General features: G+C 37.6%; 1 protein-coding gene across 1 annotated transcript; it reads right to left on the bottom strand.

The window, feature by feature from the left end:
- Nucleotides 1-2,274: 2,274 nt before the first annotated feature.
- On the bottom strand, nucleotides 2,275-9,163 carry LOC132183751 (glycine dehydrogenase (decarboxylating), mitochondrial). The gene is made up of 15 exons (XM_059597159.1): nucleotides 7,513-9,163; nucleotides 7,033-7,278; nucleotides 6,874-6,951; nucleotides 6,686-6,786; nucleotides 6,401-6,596; nucleotides 6,145-6,270; nucleotides 5,333-5,518; nucleotides 5,100-5,213; nucleotides 4,534-4,686; nucleotides 3,963-4,151; nucleotides 3,568-3,645; nucleotides 3,364-3,489; nucleotides 3,172-3,270; nucleotides 2,875-2,992; nucleotides 2,275-2,582 (listed from the first exon to the last, which is right to left on the bottom strand). Exons 1-15 carry the CDS (start codon nucleotides 8,749-8,751, stop codon nucleotides 2,488-2,490), a joined length of 3,144 nt encoding a protein of 1,047 aa, XP_059453142.1. The 5' UTR covers nucleotides 8,752-9,163; the 3' UTR covers nucleotides 2,275-2,487.
- Between the last annotated feature and the right edge of the window lie 5,455 nt (nucleotides 9,164-14,618).

The raw sequence follows: 14,618 nt of genomic DNA, 5'->3' as shown, positions 1-14,618 counted from the left end.
AAAGTCATTGTTTAGGGTTTCACGTGAGATTGCTCACCTTGCGTGAAGTAGTCCTTAAAAAGGTCTCCCTCGAAGTACTTATTTCCCTCGTTTGCAATGTATTTTATCATTAGTTGGGTTTCTAAGTCGTAAACCCTAGTATAATACTTAAAACTCTAGTTTTTCTGCATTATGTCATCCACTAGTAGAACGGTCATTGAACACTGTTTGTTGGGTTTCTAAGTCGTAAACCCTAGTATAATACCTAAAACTCTAGTTTTTCTACATCCTATCAAGCATTCGTAGAACCGTCCCTGTTTGAATGGTAGACACTCTTAGGATGGTCCTTGACTAGTGTTTGAATGTCAACACTATTAGAATAGTCTTCGACCATCCTCCGAACGGTGTCGTTCTAACATTATTCATCATCTTCTAAACATTTTTACAATCAAAGAACGAAGTTTCCAACTTTCCTTTCCTGTCTTTTTTTTTTTCACCAAAAACGCATCAAGGCAACCCAGATCTACTCATCATATGGTCTAAGGCTTGATTTTGGTGTTGATTTGGGTGAGACACCATCTACCAAAAGCTAGGACTTTTCTTTGAAAAAGCCTTCACCTTTTTTCATCTCAACACTATTTCAACACACCCACGTACACAAACAATAAACACTATCAAAATCATAACTAAATTAAAGCATGCTTATAACTCAATGGACTAAGGTAAAGGATGAGAGCTACCTCGTAGCTTTGAAGTCAAAAAGCTCCAAGAACTCATCCACATACACTCTCTCTCTCTTTCTCATGGCTATGGAAGACCAAATGATTGTTAGGGTTCCATCCAAGGGCTTTAAATAAGCTCCCTTCCGCGTATGCAAGTTTTGGATTTAGACTTATCTAAATCCCATGTAGTATGTCACTTTTAGAACGATTCTTCTGTCATTAGAATGCTAGGGTTTTTCAATTTATCTTGTATGACTTCCCATCATACCGTTTGAATGGTCACTTATCTAAATCACATGTAGTATGTCACTATTAGAACGATCCTTGTGCCATTAGAACATTAGGGTTTTTCAATTTATCTTGTGTGACTTCCCATCATACCGTTCAAATGGTTACTTTATATTGTCTGAATAGTAGGGTTTCCCTTTCGTCTCACATGGCTTCCCATCATACCATTTGAATGGTCTCCATATCGTTCGAACGGTAGGGTTTTCCCTTTATCCTTTATGGCATCCTACGCATGCCATTCGAATGGTCTTGACCATATGTCACCAAGTGTTTCCCAAACCCAGTTTCCCAATTTCCATCTTAATTATTATCTCTTAACATTTTGTTAAGATGTTCTTAATCCTAGTTTAGAATGGGATACTACAAGAGGGTTGGCCTAAACCAACCGACCCATTTGTCTCAACCCTAACCAATGAGGTTTGGAATGAGGTTTGGGCACAGATAAATCGATCCACTCATTGGTTAGGCTCTAATATTTTGGAACTTCAAAAGCATTGGTACATGGGTCGGGTTTGGGGTGTCGGAAAATCTGACATACTCGACTTCATCGACCCCTCATATATATTTATTTATTTATTTATTTTAAAAGTATGTACTTTTTTTTTCCTTTCTCTTTTTTAACCATATCATACATCCTCGCCTTGTCTCTCCTCATTATCCCTCTGCCCATGCCGCCACACCTCCCTCCCCAGTCTATACATTAGGTTGGTTGGCATGTTAGCAAAACCTCCTACCGCTGAAAATGGACCCCTTGGGGTCAGTTTTCTGCCCTAGGGTAGCCAATTAAAGCAACTGTCCCGAAGGTTAGACTAAGAGTCACTTCGAGTGCTCAAATTAATTAGCCGCAGGCCCACGGGCTTAACTAGGTACATGGCAAAAAGACCGCCCATTCAAACATCTTGTCGGCCCTGGGGTCCGAGGGTGGACCTTTTGTGGTTTTCAGACCTGACTTAGCCGAATCCCCCCGAGTGTTTGGAAAAGACACGCTAGAATCCATTAATTCAGCCTTCATCTGCGGGCCTATCTTGCTAGCTTCTTTTACTTGATCACCAGGCTGTCCACAGCCAGCTTACAGCACTTGTAACCAAAAGTCTGACAACCTTTTGCCCAAGTGCTTTCCTTTCCTTTACTTGTCTTGATAGATAGATAGAATCCTGGACCTAGGGGAGTTGTGTCTTATCCCATTCATTATTGCTAAAATACTTGTGGTGTAAGAATACAACTTGGCTTTGTGAAATCACAATTAGCATGAGCATTTGGATCTGTTTGATACTTGCTAAGAGCCTAGAGAGGAACATGGCAATAATAATTACGAAATTTGTATTGCAATTAGCAATAATTGTTATCAGGGTAGCAGCTGATCATCATTATGGTCTTAGAAATAGTATGTCACCAGCTGCAAAGGGCTTTCATGAATATGGAAACTTATTTACAACATGTGGAAGAAGAAACCGGTTTCAAAAGAGAAACCTCGGGGCAAGGAGCATGGCGCTGAAGACTAAGCGGTGGCTGCCGCTGCCTCTTCAACAACTTGTGATGCTGGGAGAAGGGTACAGACGAGGTTGCGGTCACCATACACATTGTCAACGCGTCCTGATATAACAGTTAAACAAGAATTCAATTTTAAGTAAAATTAAGTAGGGCTACACTAGAAGCATATGCCATAACTTGCAAATAATAATTAGATCTTCTAAAACGATTAAAATATATCCAGTAGTGAATCAGTATAGCGTTGTTGGTGTTAATCAATAAAAGAAACTGTTCTTTAATTTTCTATTTTCGGTTATGTGAACAAACTAAGTTGTTAAAAGTATACTAAGTTGAACAAGGCAACTACATAAAAATGTCCAGAATTTAGAAATTAGAGGAAGATGGACATCAATACCTGTGCTAGGCCAGAACTTTGCAACACGGAGCCAAGGAGCAGGGAAGGCTGCATATTCCCGAGAATATGGTTTTTTCCATACATCTCCCATGAGCAGGGATGGCGGATGAGGAGCACTCTGCAAGTGCACTTGTTAGATAGTTGCTCTTAAGTTCATGAATTAATTTATATCTTTAAGTATCAAGATGCATCCAGAATTGTGCACGGACCACAATGGAACTAAATTGCATCTGTAATGCCTTGCTATAATGTGAATTACAAACTAATAGCAACAGTGAAACAAATGAGCCATTTCACCTTCAGGACGTTGTTGTGGATGTCTGCTTTTCCATTCTCAACCTGAGCAATTTCTTCTCTTATGGAAATAAGAGCATCACAAAACCTGTCTAACTCGGCCTGAAAAAGATTTTAAATTTACTTAAAAAGGAAAAACAAAAAGAGAAGCATGAGGAGGGTATATGAAGAGGAAGGACTTCCAGCAGGGCATACCTTGCTTTCACTCTCAGTTGGTTCAATCATGAGTGTGCCTGGAACTGGCCATGACATTGTTGGTCCATGAAATCCATAGTCCATTAGACGTTTGGCAACATCTTCAGGCTCTATCCCAGCAGTATTCTGCAACAATAATAGCTTAAAATTGCTCACAAAATGGAAACAGTAGACAAACATAAAACAAACAATGAATAAAACTACCTTGAAGCCTCTTAAATCAACAATGAATTCATGGGCAACTGTTCCATTGACACCACGGAAAAGAATGGGATAATAATCCTGCAAAATACAAAGACAATTGAGCAAACTAGGAAAAACTCCTTGAGATTTTAATTGCAAAAGGAAGCAATCACTCAAAACCTCAAAGTTGCTTAACACGAAAAACCACATTCTAGTGTCATGCACTGGTCACACATTTTATTCATGAAGTTCAGTACAATCATATGCTAGGTATCCTGGAACTTGCTATGATCACAAATGACATCCATGCACATTTTTTTTTTCGAAGATAGGAGCATTGCCAAAGCATGGCACTGAACTACTTTCATAGCACCTTGTTTGTTTTAAAAGAAATAATACAAAGAAGAAACATGAACCTCCAAACGTTTTGCCATGTAATTGGCATTCAGAATTGCAATCTTTGATGCTTCAGTGAGTCCCTTAGACCCCATCATGGCTATGTATGTGTATGATATTGGCAGAATAAGTGCAGAGCCCCAAGGAGCAGCAGAAATGGTACCAAGTGGCTGATACTTGTCTGGGGCAGGAATTCCGCCCGTGGATACCTTAAAAGTAAAACCAGAACAAGATTTGAGATTGAATGAGAAAAAACACAGCTGAGCAAATGAGCAATAACTCTAAAACATATCATAATGGCAGAGTATGCAAGAAATAATCACCAACATGTGACTTGATGAATGGAGGTGAGGTTATGCTCTGATTATTTATGCGTGTATGTGTGTGTGTGTGTGTGTGTTCGTACATATAAGGCCGTAAGAGTTCCAATACATTTAGAATAACATGATGGAACAGAAGAAATGAAAGCTGGATGAGACAGTCTCCGTTATTTCCAGTCCAAAATAAAAGTAATTTTTCTCAGGAAAAAGTATGGTCCTATGTCCGTGTGTGTATTTGTTTATAAAGTTATTCAATGAAAAGATCAGTTACCACAGGATGTGATGGCAAAAATGGCGCCAAGTGTTTCTTCACACCAATAGGACCCATGCCAGGACCACCTCCTCCATGTGGAATGCAGAATGTTTTATGGAGATTGAGATGGCAAACGTCTGCTCCAATCCAACCAGGGCTTGTCAGCCCCACCTATAAAGACCAAAAGTTCCTTTAGATTTAATTTGAAAGTACATGCCCCCAGGAAAAATTAGATGCATAAAAGTAACTACCATGATATCCAGAAAGGTAAAGAAAATAAAGAAATTCAAATGAACTCGCAAAATTTTATTTTTTGATAAGTAATTGGCCCCAAGGGGAGGGGAACAAGCAATTAACTAGTTAAAACCAAAGGAATATGAATTGAAGAACCAAAAATAGGAAAGAACGAAAGCAATTAACTAGTTAAAACCAAACATAAGTTTTGGCGGACCATTTTCCTATAGGAAAGAGAATATGAATCAAGACAACTCAAGCTGTACTTGATATCTTGTTACTAGATCATGAACTCAAAGGCTGTCATTAACGTATAAAGGAGACAAAGGATGATAGGGGGAATAGCTGACCTGTGCGTTCATGTTAGCCCCATCCATGTATACTTGACCTCCATTGTCATGAATTATCTTACATATCTCATCAATACCTTCTTCATAGACTCCATGAGTTGAAGGATATGTAACCTATAATGTCAAACAAAATTAAACGAGTGTTGATATTGAATACAATTTTTCCACCTCCATCTTCAATATTTTCAGATTATATAGTTTGATTTCCAACATAGAATGCACAATGAAATTACCATAAGAGCTGAAAGGTTGTCCCTATTAGCTTCAGCAGCGTTCCTTAACTCTTCAATGTTGATGTTTCCCTTGGCATCAGTCCCAACAGAGACAATTTTCATTCCACACATAGCAGCACTAGCAGGATTTGTCCCATGTGCTGAAACAGGTATAATACACACATTGCGATGGTGGTCCCCTCTTGCCTACATCATTCATTTGGTAGATTGATCAGCATGATCAGTTGAGAGAATAAGCTCTATACAAGGTCAAATGAGTGTTTTTTGAAAAGGGGTTGATAAATAGGGTGAGATGTGAGGAGTTCAGGATGTGCGGCAAGAAAAAGACCAGTTTAACAGCAAGAAAATACTAGAATTAAGACTTCCGTTCATTTAAATATTTGAGAACAAAACGTTATAACATTATAGTGCACAATATATTTCAAATTTCAATCATCAAAATCAGTCACAGGAAAAGAGAAAAAATTCCTAGAAGGCTTTTACACCTTCATCTACTATGAAGATAATTAATTTTAAGTGGTAAGTCAGAAGAAATTATAATCACCCTGAGGTTAACCCATCTGTTTATATTAAAAATTTCGCAGAGAGAGAGAGAGAGAGTTTGAGGTCTGCTTCATATGCACTAGGCACTTTAGAGGCATACAAATCTTAAAATAAAATAAAAAATTCAAGAGCTTTAAGTTGAGCGTTTTAAGGTTTTTATTTTGAGTTGTGCATCAAAGTAAGCCTTAAGGAGAAATCATCAAATGCCTCTTACTTTCTTTAATACAACTGGAAGAAAACAGTATTTAAACATGCCCAGTGCACCGTACCAGATGATATGCTCGGATAACCATCAGGCCAGCATACTCTCCAGCAGCACCAGCATTAGGTTGCAAGGAGAAAGAGTCAAACCCAGTGATGGTACACAATAGTTCACCCAAATCGTTGAACATTTCCTGGAAACCATTTTTCATAAAGAGAAAGTTATCAAATTGTTTATTTATACACAGAGGAAGCAACATATATCCAAAAACTTCAAGCCAAAAACAACTGAACTTCTCATGGAAAGTTGACATTCATAAGTACCTGATAACCCTGAGTCTGTTCAGTTGGGGCAAAAGGATGAATATCAGAAAAGCTAGGCCATGTCACTGGCATCATTTCAGTTGTAGCATTCAATTTCATTGTACAAGACCCCAACGGAATCATACTGTGGCATAGAGAGAGATCCTTGGATTGTAACCTATGTAAGTATCTGAGCAGCTCATGCTCTGTATGATGCCTATTAAAAAGGAAAAAAAAAAAAAAAAAGTCAGGGTTGGTTCTGAATTGTAAACTATGCAAATTCAAATTCTCAGGAAAGGGGTGTACGTGTTAAAGACTGGATGGGTGAGATATGGGCTCTCTCTTGTTAGCCCTGAGGGAATTACGGTCTGAACCTCTGGTGCCAGAGATGCAGCAGTGAATGAAACCTGACAATTAAATCTAAGTCTTAGCTAGGTGGATGAAAATCCTGATTGATTGCAAACACCTCACCACAAAAGGAATACAATACCCACAGGCTTGCCACCAGCGAAAACTTTGAGAAGCTCATCAACATCCTCCAAGGTTGTTGTCTCATCAAAGGAAGCAGTGATCTAAAGGCAAGTAGACCCAATTAATTTCATCACATAGACTTATAGTTAACTAATTGATTCAAATGACAGAATCACACTTACGGTTTTTGGGTCTACAATTCGCAAATTTATCCCACTTTTATAAGCAGCATCAGCAATTGCATTTGCATCAGCAACCTTAACCAACACAGTGTCAAAGAAGGGAAGGCCCTGAACTTCCACTGTCCCAAGTTTCTTCAGTCCAAGTGAAAACACCCCAGCAAGACCATGAACCCGTTGGGCAATGGCTTTAAGACCTTCAGGTCCATGATAAACAGCATACATAGCAGCCATGTTTGCAAGCAATGCCTATATAAAACAGGGTATTCATTCAAACAAAGAAAGCCACACATATTGAACATTAAAACCCTCTTCCGGAATTAGGTCCAGCAAAAAAATTGAGCTGGACTGCAGTTACATAAATTGTCAGAAGCATTAATACAAGATTTTCATATCTTCACAGAAGCAGCCTCCAGAGAAAAACCACAGAAGTAATCACATTAAAAAAAAAAAAAAAGAAAAAAAAAGAAAGTAGCTTAGTACCTGAGCAGTGCAAATGTTGCTGGTAGCCTTGTCCCTACGGATATGCTGCTCCCTTGTCTGCATAGCCATACGCAGAGCAGGCTTCCCTGAAGAATCAACACTCACACCAATGATTCTCCCTGGCATCATTCTCTTGTACTCTTGGGATGTGGCCAGGAATGCCGCATGAGGTCCTCCATACCCCATAGGAACTCCAAACCTCTGAGCTGAGCCAACAACAATGTCAGCACCCAGTTCACCAGGTGGCTTCAATAGTGTCAATGCCAATAGATCCGATGCCATGACAACCTTAACCCCATGAGCATGAGCATTCTTAATAAACTCCTTGTAATCCAAAATCTCACCCCCGGTCCCTGGATACTGGACCAGAACACCACAAACATCCCCGGATTTGTAATCGATATCCTTAAGATCCGCGGTAACTATTTTAAGATCAAAACCATCCGCTCTAGTCTTACAAATATCAATAGTTTGAGGGTGACAGTTATTGGCAATGATAAAAGTCTTCTTCTTCCCCTTAAGAATGTTATTACACATAGCCATTGCCTCAGCAGCGGCCGTTCCTTCATCAAGCAATGAAGCATTTGACATGGGCAGGCCAGTAAGATCCGTAACCACAGTCTGGTAATTAAGCAAAGACTCAAGACGCCCTTGAGATATCTCGGCCTGGTACGGCGTGTACTGCGTGTACCAGCCCGGATTCTCCATTATGTTCCTCAAAATCACCGGAGGAACATAGGTGTTATAGTACCCCATACCAATAAACGACTTGAAAATCTTATTTTTTGAAGCCAGGTTTTTCATGTGCTCAATCATTTGGCTCTCGGTTAATCCCCCATCAAACTTAGAAAACTTCATCGATTCAATTCTAATCGATTTAGGCACGGTGGCATCGATAAGCGAGTCGAGATTATCGAACCCACAAACGTTAGCCATTTTTGTTTGGTCTTCTGGGGTCGCCGAGTTATGGCGGCGCGGAAAAGTGTCACTGGGTTTCAGTGCCTCGACCGATATAGATCGAGTTTGAGACCCAGCGCCGTGACCGACATTATGCAACGAATCTGATCTAGAGCTTCTGCGCATAAAAACGTACGGGGTCAGGGACGATACGTACCTCGACGGAGTGTAGGACACAGGCGACGGGCTGTGCAGCAGAGATTCATTCTGTCGGTACTGCTTCGCGTCCGACACCAGGCGCTTCAGAATCGCCCGGTTCGCCAGGCGCCGGGCACGCTCCATGAACAGAGGAAAACAGAGACAAGAAGGAGAAAAAGTTGAGGGAAATGGAGTTGGTGAAGGTGAAGGCGAAACCTATAGCAAACTTGTTTTGCCTTTAGAATATTGTGCTTGCATTGGAGTGAGTGGGTGGGGTGGGGTGGTGGATTGTTGATAATATAGTGTATTTATTTATGCCTTACAATATCATATTTTATATATATACATGCAGACAAATAAATAAGATAAATATGAAAAATCAGGAAAAAATGGGAGCCCAAGATCTGGTAGAGGTGGTGGGTGGTGGGTGACTGCTCACCCATGGCAGAAAAGGACATCATCTACGAGAAAACAGTGCAAATTCTTTTGGGGTTGGATGAGTGAAGGAATGAATGGAAGAAAATGAAGGAAATGAGATTGAGTTTCAATGGATCAAAATGCATTGAATTTTTCTTTTTATATTCAATAATTATTTTTATTTTTTAAGGATTCCTTTCCTGTTCAGTGGCAGATTCTGTTTCACATTCGGCTTATCTCAAAGTCGTCGTAGGGTTTGGTTGTGAGGCTCTGGAACTCCAACCGGATCTAAATTCATATTCCTGGGTATTCTTGGTACCACATGTTGAAGCATCAGCGTCGGAATGTGATATTTGATTTTTACTTTTATTTTGGGTTTTTTTTTTTTTTTTTTGATTTGTTGGTTCAGTGGGACCCATGGATTTGGTGGAAGGTTAAAATTGGAAAAACGCACGTTGGTAGGATCATCCTTGTGGAGTTTATATATCTGTGGCTGAGATTGTACGTTTTAGTCATAGATTGTCCTTTGTGGTACCCACGGGTTTTGCCGTTTGGTCTTCCTTGTAATTCATTTCACCACGTTTCTCTTCGTCTTACCGGACTATTGTTAGAGATGGGAATCTAGAGCCCACACCTAGGACTAGGTCTTTTTACTTTTTCCTTTTTCTTAGAAATATAAACTTAAGTCTACCATCATGAGTGGGAATTCACATGAGGCATTGGAAATGAATACCATGTATAGTATTACAATGATAGGGTGCACGTATAGGATTTTTGGTGCGGTTTGACTTTTTTTTTTTTTTTTTTTAATAAGTTTGGGAGACAAAATTATATAACTACAAAAGTACTTAGATACATATAATTTCTATATAATTTATTTATATGTGTGTTTGTATGTTTATATTAAATAAAAAGCATATAAATCGTAAATTTAATCTCATGGCATCACAAACACACAATAGTATAAATAATTAGCAAAATAAACTAAACATGATCTATAGGGTTCAAGAAACACGGTACCTTTGAACGCAGACTACTCTTTTTCTTAACAATCTCCTGTAGTCCCAAACAACCATAATGTTAAAAGTCGAGCTAAACAATGGTGCAATCATAAATGATTAAACCATACAACTTGTAATGACAAAACAAATATTGTAAACCCAAATGATTGTAGAATAACCGCTCAATAAATAAATAAATAACAAATATTTTCATCATATTCCACACATTTTTTCCAAAAATACATAGAAAATACAAGGAAAAACGAAATGCGAGAAAGATGACTAAGAAAAAAAAATACAAACAAAATAACTCGTAATATGTTGATTTTTGAGAATCTAGAACTTAGTCAGTCATGCAAGAATCAACCCATTGTAAAAGAATATAAGAATTTGAGTTATGACTTCAATCACAAAGGGCATAATTGTGTACCAGCTTCATTACTTAAATTGTAAGTTACTATTTAGTGGTATGGAACTGTAGTAAAAATTGATTAATGTGAGAAAAAGTAAAAATGTTTGATATGGAAAAATGAAAAGAAAAAAATTTGTAGTGGTTTTTTCTTTTTATTGAAATAATAATAAAAAGTGATTAATGTAATTTAAAAAGTAAGAATATTAGGAGTTAAAAAAAATTGAGGAATAGTTATGGGCCATTGCCAAACAACCCCAAAAAGATAAAGATGCAAAGGTAACCTAGAACCTAGTCAATCATGCCTTCATCAAACATCAAAATGGGGCATAAACTCATACAGGAAAGCCTAGTGCTAACAGGAATATCTAGGATAACACTATCCTAACTCATGAGCTCCTTCACACTTTTAAAAACAAAAAAGGCAAGAGTGGTCTGGGGTTACATGTTTCTCAAGATGGATATAGAAAAGGCCTTTGACAAAATGGAGTGGGGTTTTCTCCTCTCTATTATGGAAAAATTGGGCTTCAACTCCACTTGGATAAACTGAATTAGAATTTGCATCTCCTCTTCTTCTTTCTTCATTCTCTTAAATGGAAGCCCGTATGGTTTATTCTCCCCTAAGAGAGGTTTGAGACCGGGTGATCCCCTCTCTCCTATCCTTTTTATTCTTGGATGAAAGGTCTTCTCCAGACTCATGTTCAGAGAGGAAAGAGTTGATTTTATCGCAGCTTGGAAATCTCTCTCCTCTAGTCAGAGAATTTTGGTCCCCTCCTCCAACAGACTGTTTTAAGGTGAATTTTGACACAACCATCAGAGATTTATGTTCTCTCCAAGCAGCTGTCTACAAAAACTCCAAAGGTAGAATTATCAAAGCTATCTCACAATTTAGTCATCCCTGTGATCCCACTTATGTTGAAGCTCAAGCAGCTCTGTTGGCTGCTTCTCTAGCAACCTCTTTGCAGCTAGAAAAATTCACTTTAGAATGAGACTTTTCGATTGTAATTTTAGCTCATGGCATCCTTCTAATGTTTTAGATTGGCATATTGAACATGTAAATTTAGATACTATTTCCCTTATCCCAGCCTCCTCTCTTTGGGAGGCTAAGAAAATTCACAGAAATGCAAAATTTTGTGCGCATCATGTGGCATATTGAGTCGCAATAAGAATTATCTCGAGCTGCATTCCCACATTTTTCTTCCCAATCCCTCCTCCCCCCCCCCCCCCCCTCCATCCCCATTTGTAGTGGCAAAGATTGATGTAGACTAGCAAGCTAAGGATTCCATAAAAAAGAGCGATGATTCGCACCTGACAAGTCCTACTAAAAAGGCCATATCTAGGGTTTCAGATCTCTGATTGGAGCAAGCTTTGCGGAGTTGAAAAGCTAACTCAAAGATCTAAAAAATTCATGTTTCACGAGAGTTTGCTAATTCCGATGTTTACTAGGTCAAAAGAGCCTCTGTTTGCAGGCCGTTCAAGCTATCCGAACGGGCCTCTTCTGGAAGTCACCATAGTAAAACCCGAGACGTCCATTCGCATACTGTTCGCAAGCCGTCCGAACGGCCCTATGTTATGTTTCAATTTTTACTTAGTTTTTAGTTGTTTTACGTACTTTAAATTCAGTTATTTGGGTGACCGTCTAAACGAGGGGTATTTCTATTCCGACTTTAATTCATATTACTATTTAGGTTTAGGGTTTGGGGGCTTATAAATACATTTTCTATAGACCCTAGAACGTAGCTTTTCTTTATGAATCAGTTTTATCAATAAGAATGTTGAGTTTTTTTTTTTCATTATTTTTCTTCAAACCCTAGAGAGCATCTAGCGTTTAGAGAAGATTTCTTTGATTCGTTGATAGTATCACGATCTTAGGAGTATTTATCCTTTTTTTTTTGCTGTTATTCTTGCCTTTCATGAATTCTACGCTGCATTAAAGATCCACCTCCTTTTCTTCCACCTAGAGAGGGCTTTTTTTTGTTTGTTTATTTTCTATGAAGTAATTTGTTATAAAAAAAAAAAAAAAAAACTAAACAACAAAAATGAAGAAGAAAATCATTAATTAACAATTGAGATATTTTCAAACATCAACTGACCATTAAGAGATGCTAAATATAATATTGATTTTTGTTGTTTTTTTTTTAATTTTATTTTTCACTTTTCGAATAGTTGGGGATTGGGATCCCCGGCAATGGGGGCAAAGTTGCTAGCCCCAAATTTTGTTAATCTGGACCGTTTAATTTCATCTAGCAGTCTAAAACTCGTAACATGTCTCACTCAAAATAAAATATTATTTATATTTTTTAAAAAATGTAAAAAAATAATAATAATTAAAAAATGTGGGGTGGCTGGCCATCCAAGCTCAACCATGGGAGTGGCCCTCCATGGCACCAAGGGGTGGCTGAAGCCACCCCCAAAGACCCCAGAGGGTGGTTTGGCCACCCCCAAAAACCGGTTGGGGGTGGCCGAATCACCACTTGGGACCATGGGGTTGGCTGTGGCCACTCCCATGGCTGAGCTAGGGTGTCTTGCCCCCACATTTTTTTAATTAATTATTTTATTTTATATATTATTTTTAAATATAAATAATATTTTATTTTGAGTGGAATACGTGACAAGTTTTAGACGGTCGGATAAATTAAACAATCTAGATTGACAAAATTTGGGGTTGACAATTTTGCCCCATTGCTGGGGATCCCAATCCAATAGTTGGTGTGCACAAAGGTTTATGATTGGAGTTTAGCATTAAAAAAGGATCGACTCACCAGCACTGTCATCCATCATAACTACAACTTTTTATTTCACATCTCCGATAAGAGCTCCAAACCTAAGACATGGGTCAGTCCTGATAGGTGTATCATTCTACCATAGAAATCAAGCAAAAAAATGAAATTTAGAGAAACCACAAATAATATAGAAATAAGGAGAAAATATACTTTAACCCCTTATTGTTTTACCTTATTTGCAATTTGGTCTCCAATATTTAAAAATTGACAATTTACTTTATCAAAGTATAAAAAATTTGCAATATGACTCATCTGTTAACTATTTCCATCTAATTTAACCGAAAATTTTGCACATGTGGCACACGTGCACTTTTTTATCTCTGATTTTCAAAATTGCACCATATTTTTTTGATGAAATTCCAAAAATGCCCCTAATTAAAAAAACCAAAATAAAATTTTTAAAAAAAGGGGGCGGTTTAGCCCTCCTTTTTTTTTTTTTTTTGTTAATTTTAATACAAGGGCAATTATTGACAGATAGGTCACATTGCAAATTTTTAATACTTTATTAGAGTACATTGTCAATTTTTAAATATTGAAGGCCAAATTGCAAATTGAGTAAAACATTAAAGGAGTAAAGCTCATTTTCTCCTAGAAACAAAGATGGCTATTCTAAACAACAAATCAAGGAAGCCTTTATACAGCTCCAGGCGGAATCTTTGAGATGAAGGAAGAAAGAAAAAAGGTTATCAATAGAAGTGGCTCTAGCGGCCCATTGTGGTGGGTGTAGTGCTGTGAGTGCAATCGGAAGTAATCTTGTGTTTCTTGATTTCAGACCAGTTTTAGAAGGAGGTGGCGAGTCCATACTCCTTTAACAATAAACTCATTAACAGTTGACATTCTTCTTAGGGTTTTAAATCAAAGAACTCGCTTAACCCATGTAAGACCTATACCCACAAAAACAAAAAAAAAATTGCCAAGATTCAATCGTAGGTATTTTTGTAAATTTCATTTAATCCTGACTAACACTTGAATCTTAACAATTTTTTTTATTTTTTTTTTATTTTTTATAATTAAAAGAATAGAGATATTTTGAAAATTTTAATAGGATTTAACAAAAAAGTATAACAGATAAGGAACATTGCAAAAAATGAAAATTTGATACTTTAAATTAAGAGTTTTTAAACATTGGGGGGTAGTGTCAAAATACATGGAAGTTCATGGGAGGTTTCATGAAGTTTTTTCTAAATATTAGGAGTAAAAAGGCAGTTACGATTAGCAGTTATTTGCTAAAACCGTTAATCGTAACTGCCTAGGAGGTTAGTAAATTCATTAACTGCCTAGACGGTTAATCGGCAATTAGCAGTTGATAACTCTAATAACCGCTAACCGCTTTTTAAAATGAAAAACTTAAAAAAAAAAAAAAAAAAAAAAAAATTAAAAGATTAAAAAAGAAAAAAAAAA

This window comes from Corylus avellana, chromosome ca6 (genome assembly GCF_901000735.1).
Source record: "Corylus avellana chromosome ca6, CavTom2PMs-1.0".
Lineage (NCBI taxonomy): Eukaryota > Viridiplantae > Streptophyta > Magnoliopsida > Fagales > Betulaceae > Corylus > Corylus avellana.
The sequence above is the reverse complement of the archived record's forward strand: the minus strand, read 5'-3'. Positions and strand labels throughout refer to the sequence as shown.

Excerpts from the sequence above, each read along its gene's own strand:
- LOC132183751 (XM_059597159.1), bottom strand. The coding sequence starts at position 8,751 with ATGGAGCGTGCCCGGCGCCTGGCGAACCGGGCGATTCTGAAGCGCCTG. Across the intron at positions 3,646-3,962 it reads ACATGGCAAAACGTTTGGAG|GATTATTATCCCATTCTTTT; the intron begins GTTCATGTTTCT and ends TGTATTTTGCAG. Across the intron at positions 3,490-3,567 it reads TTGATTTAAGAGGCTTCAAG|AATACTGCTGGGATAGAGCC; the intron begins GTAGTTTTATTC and ends TTATTGTTGCAG.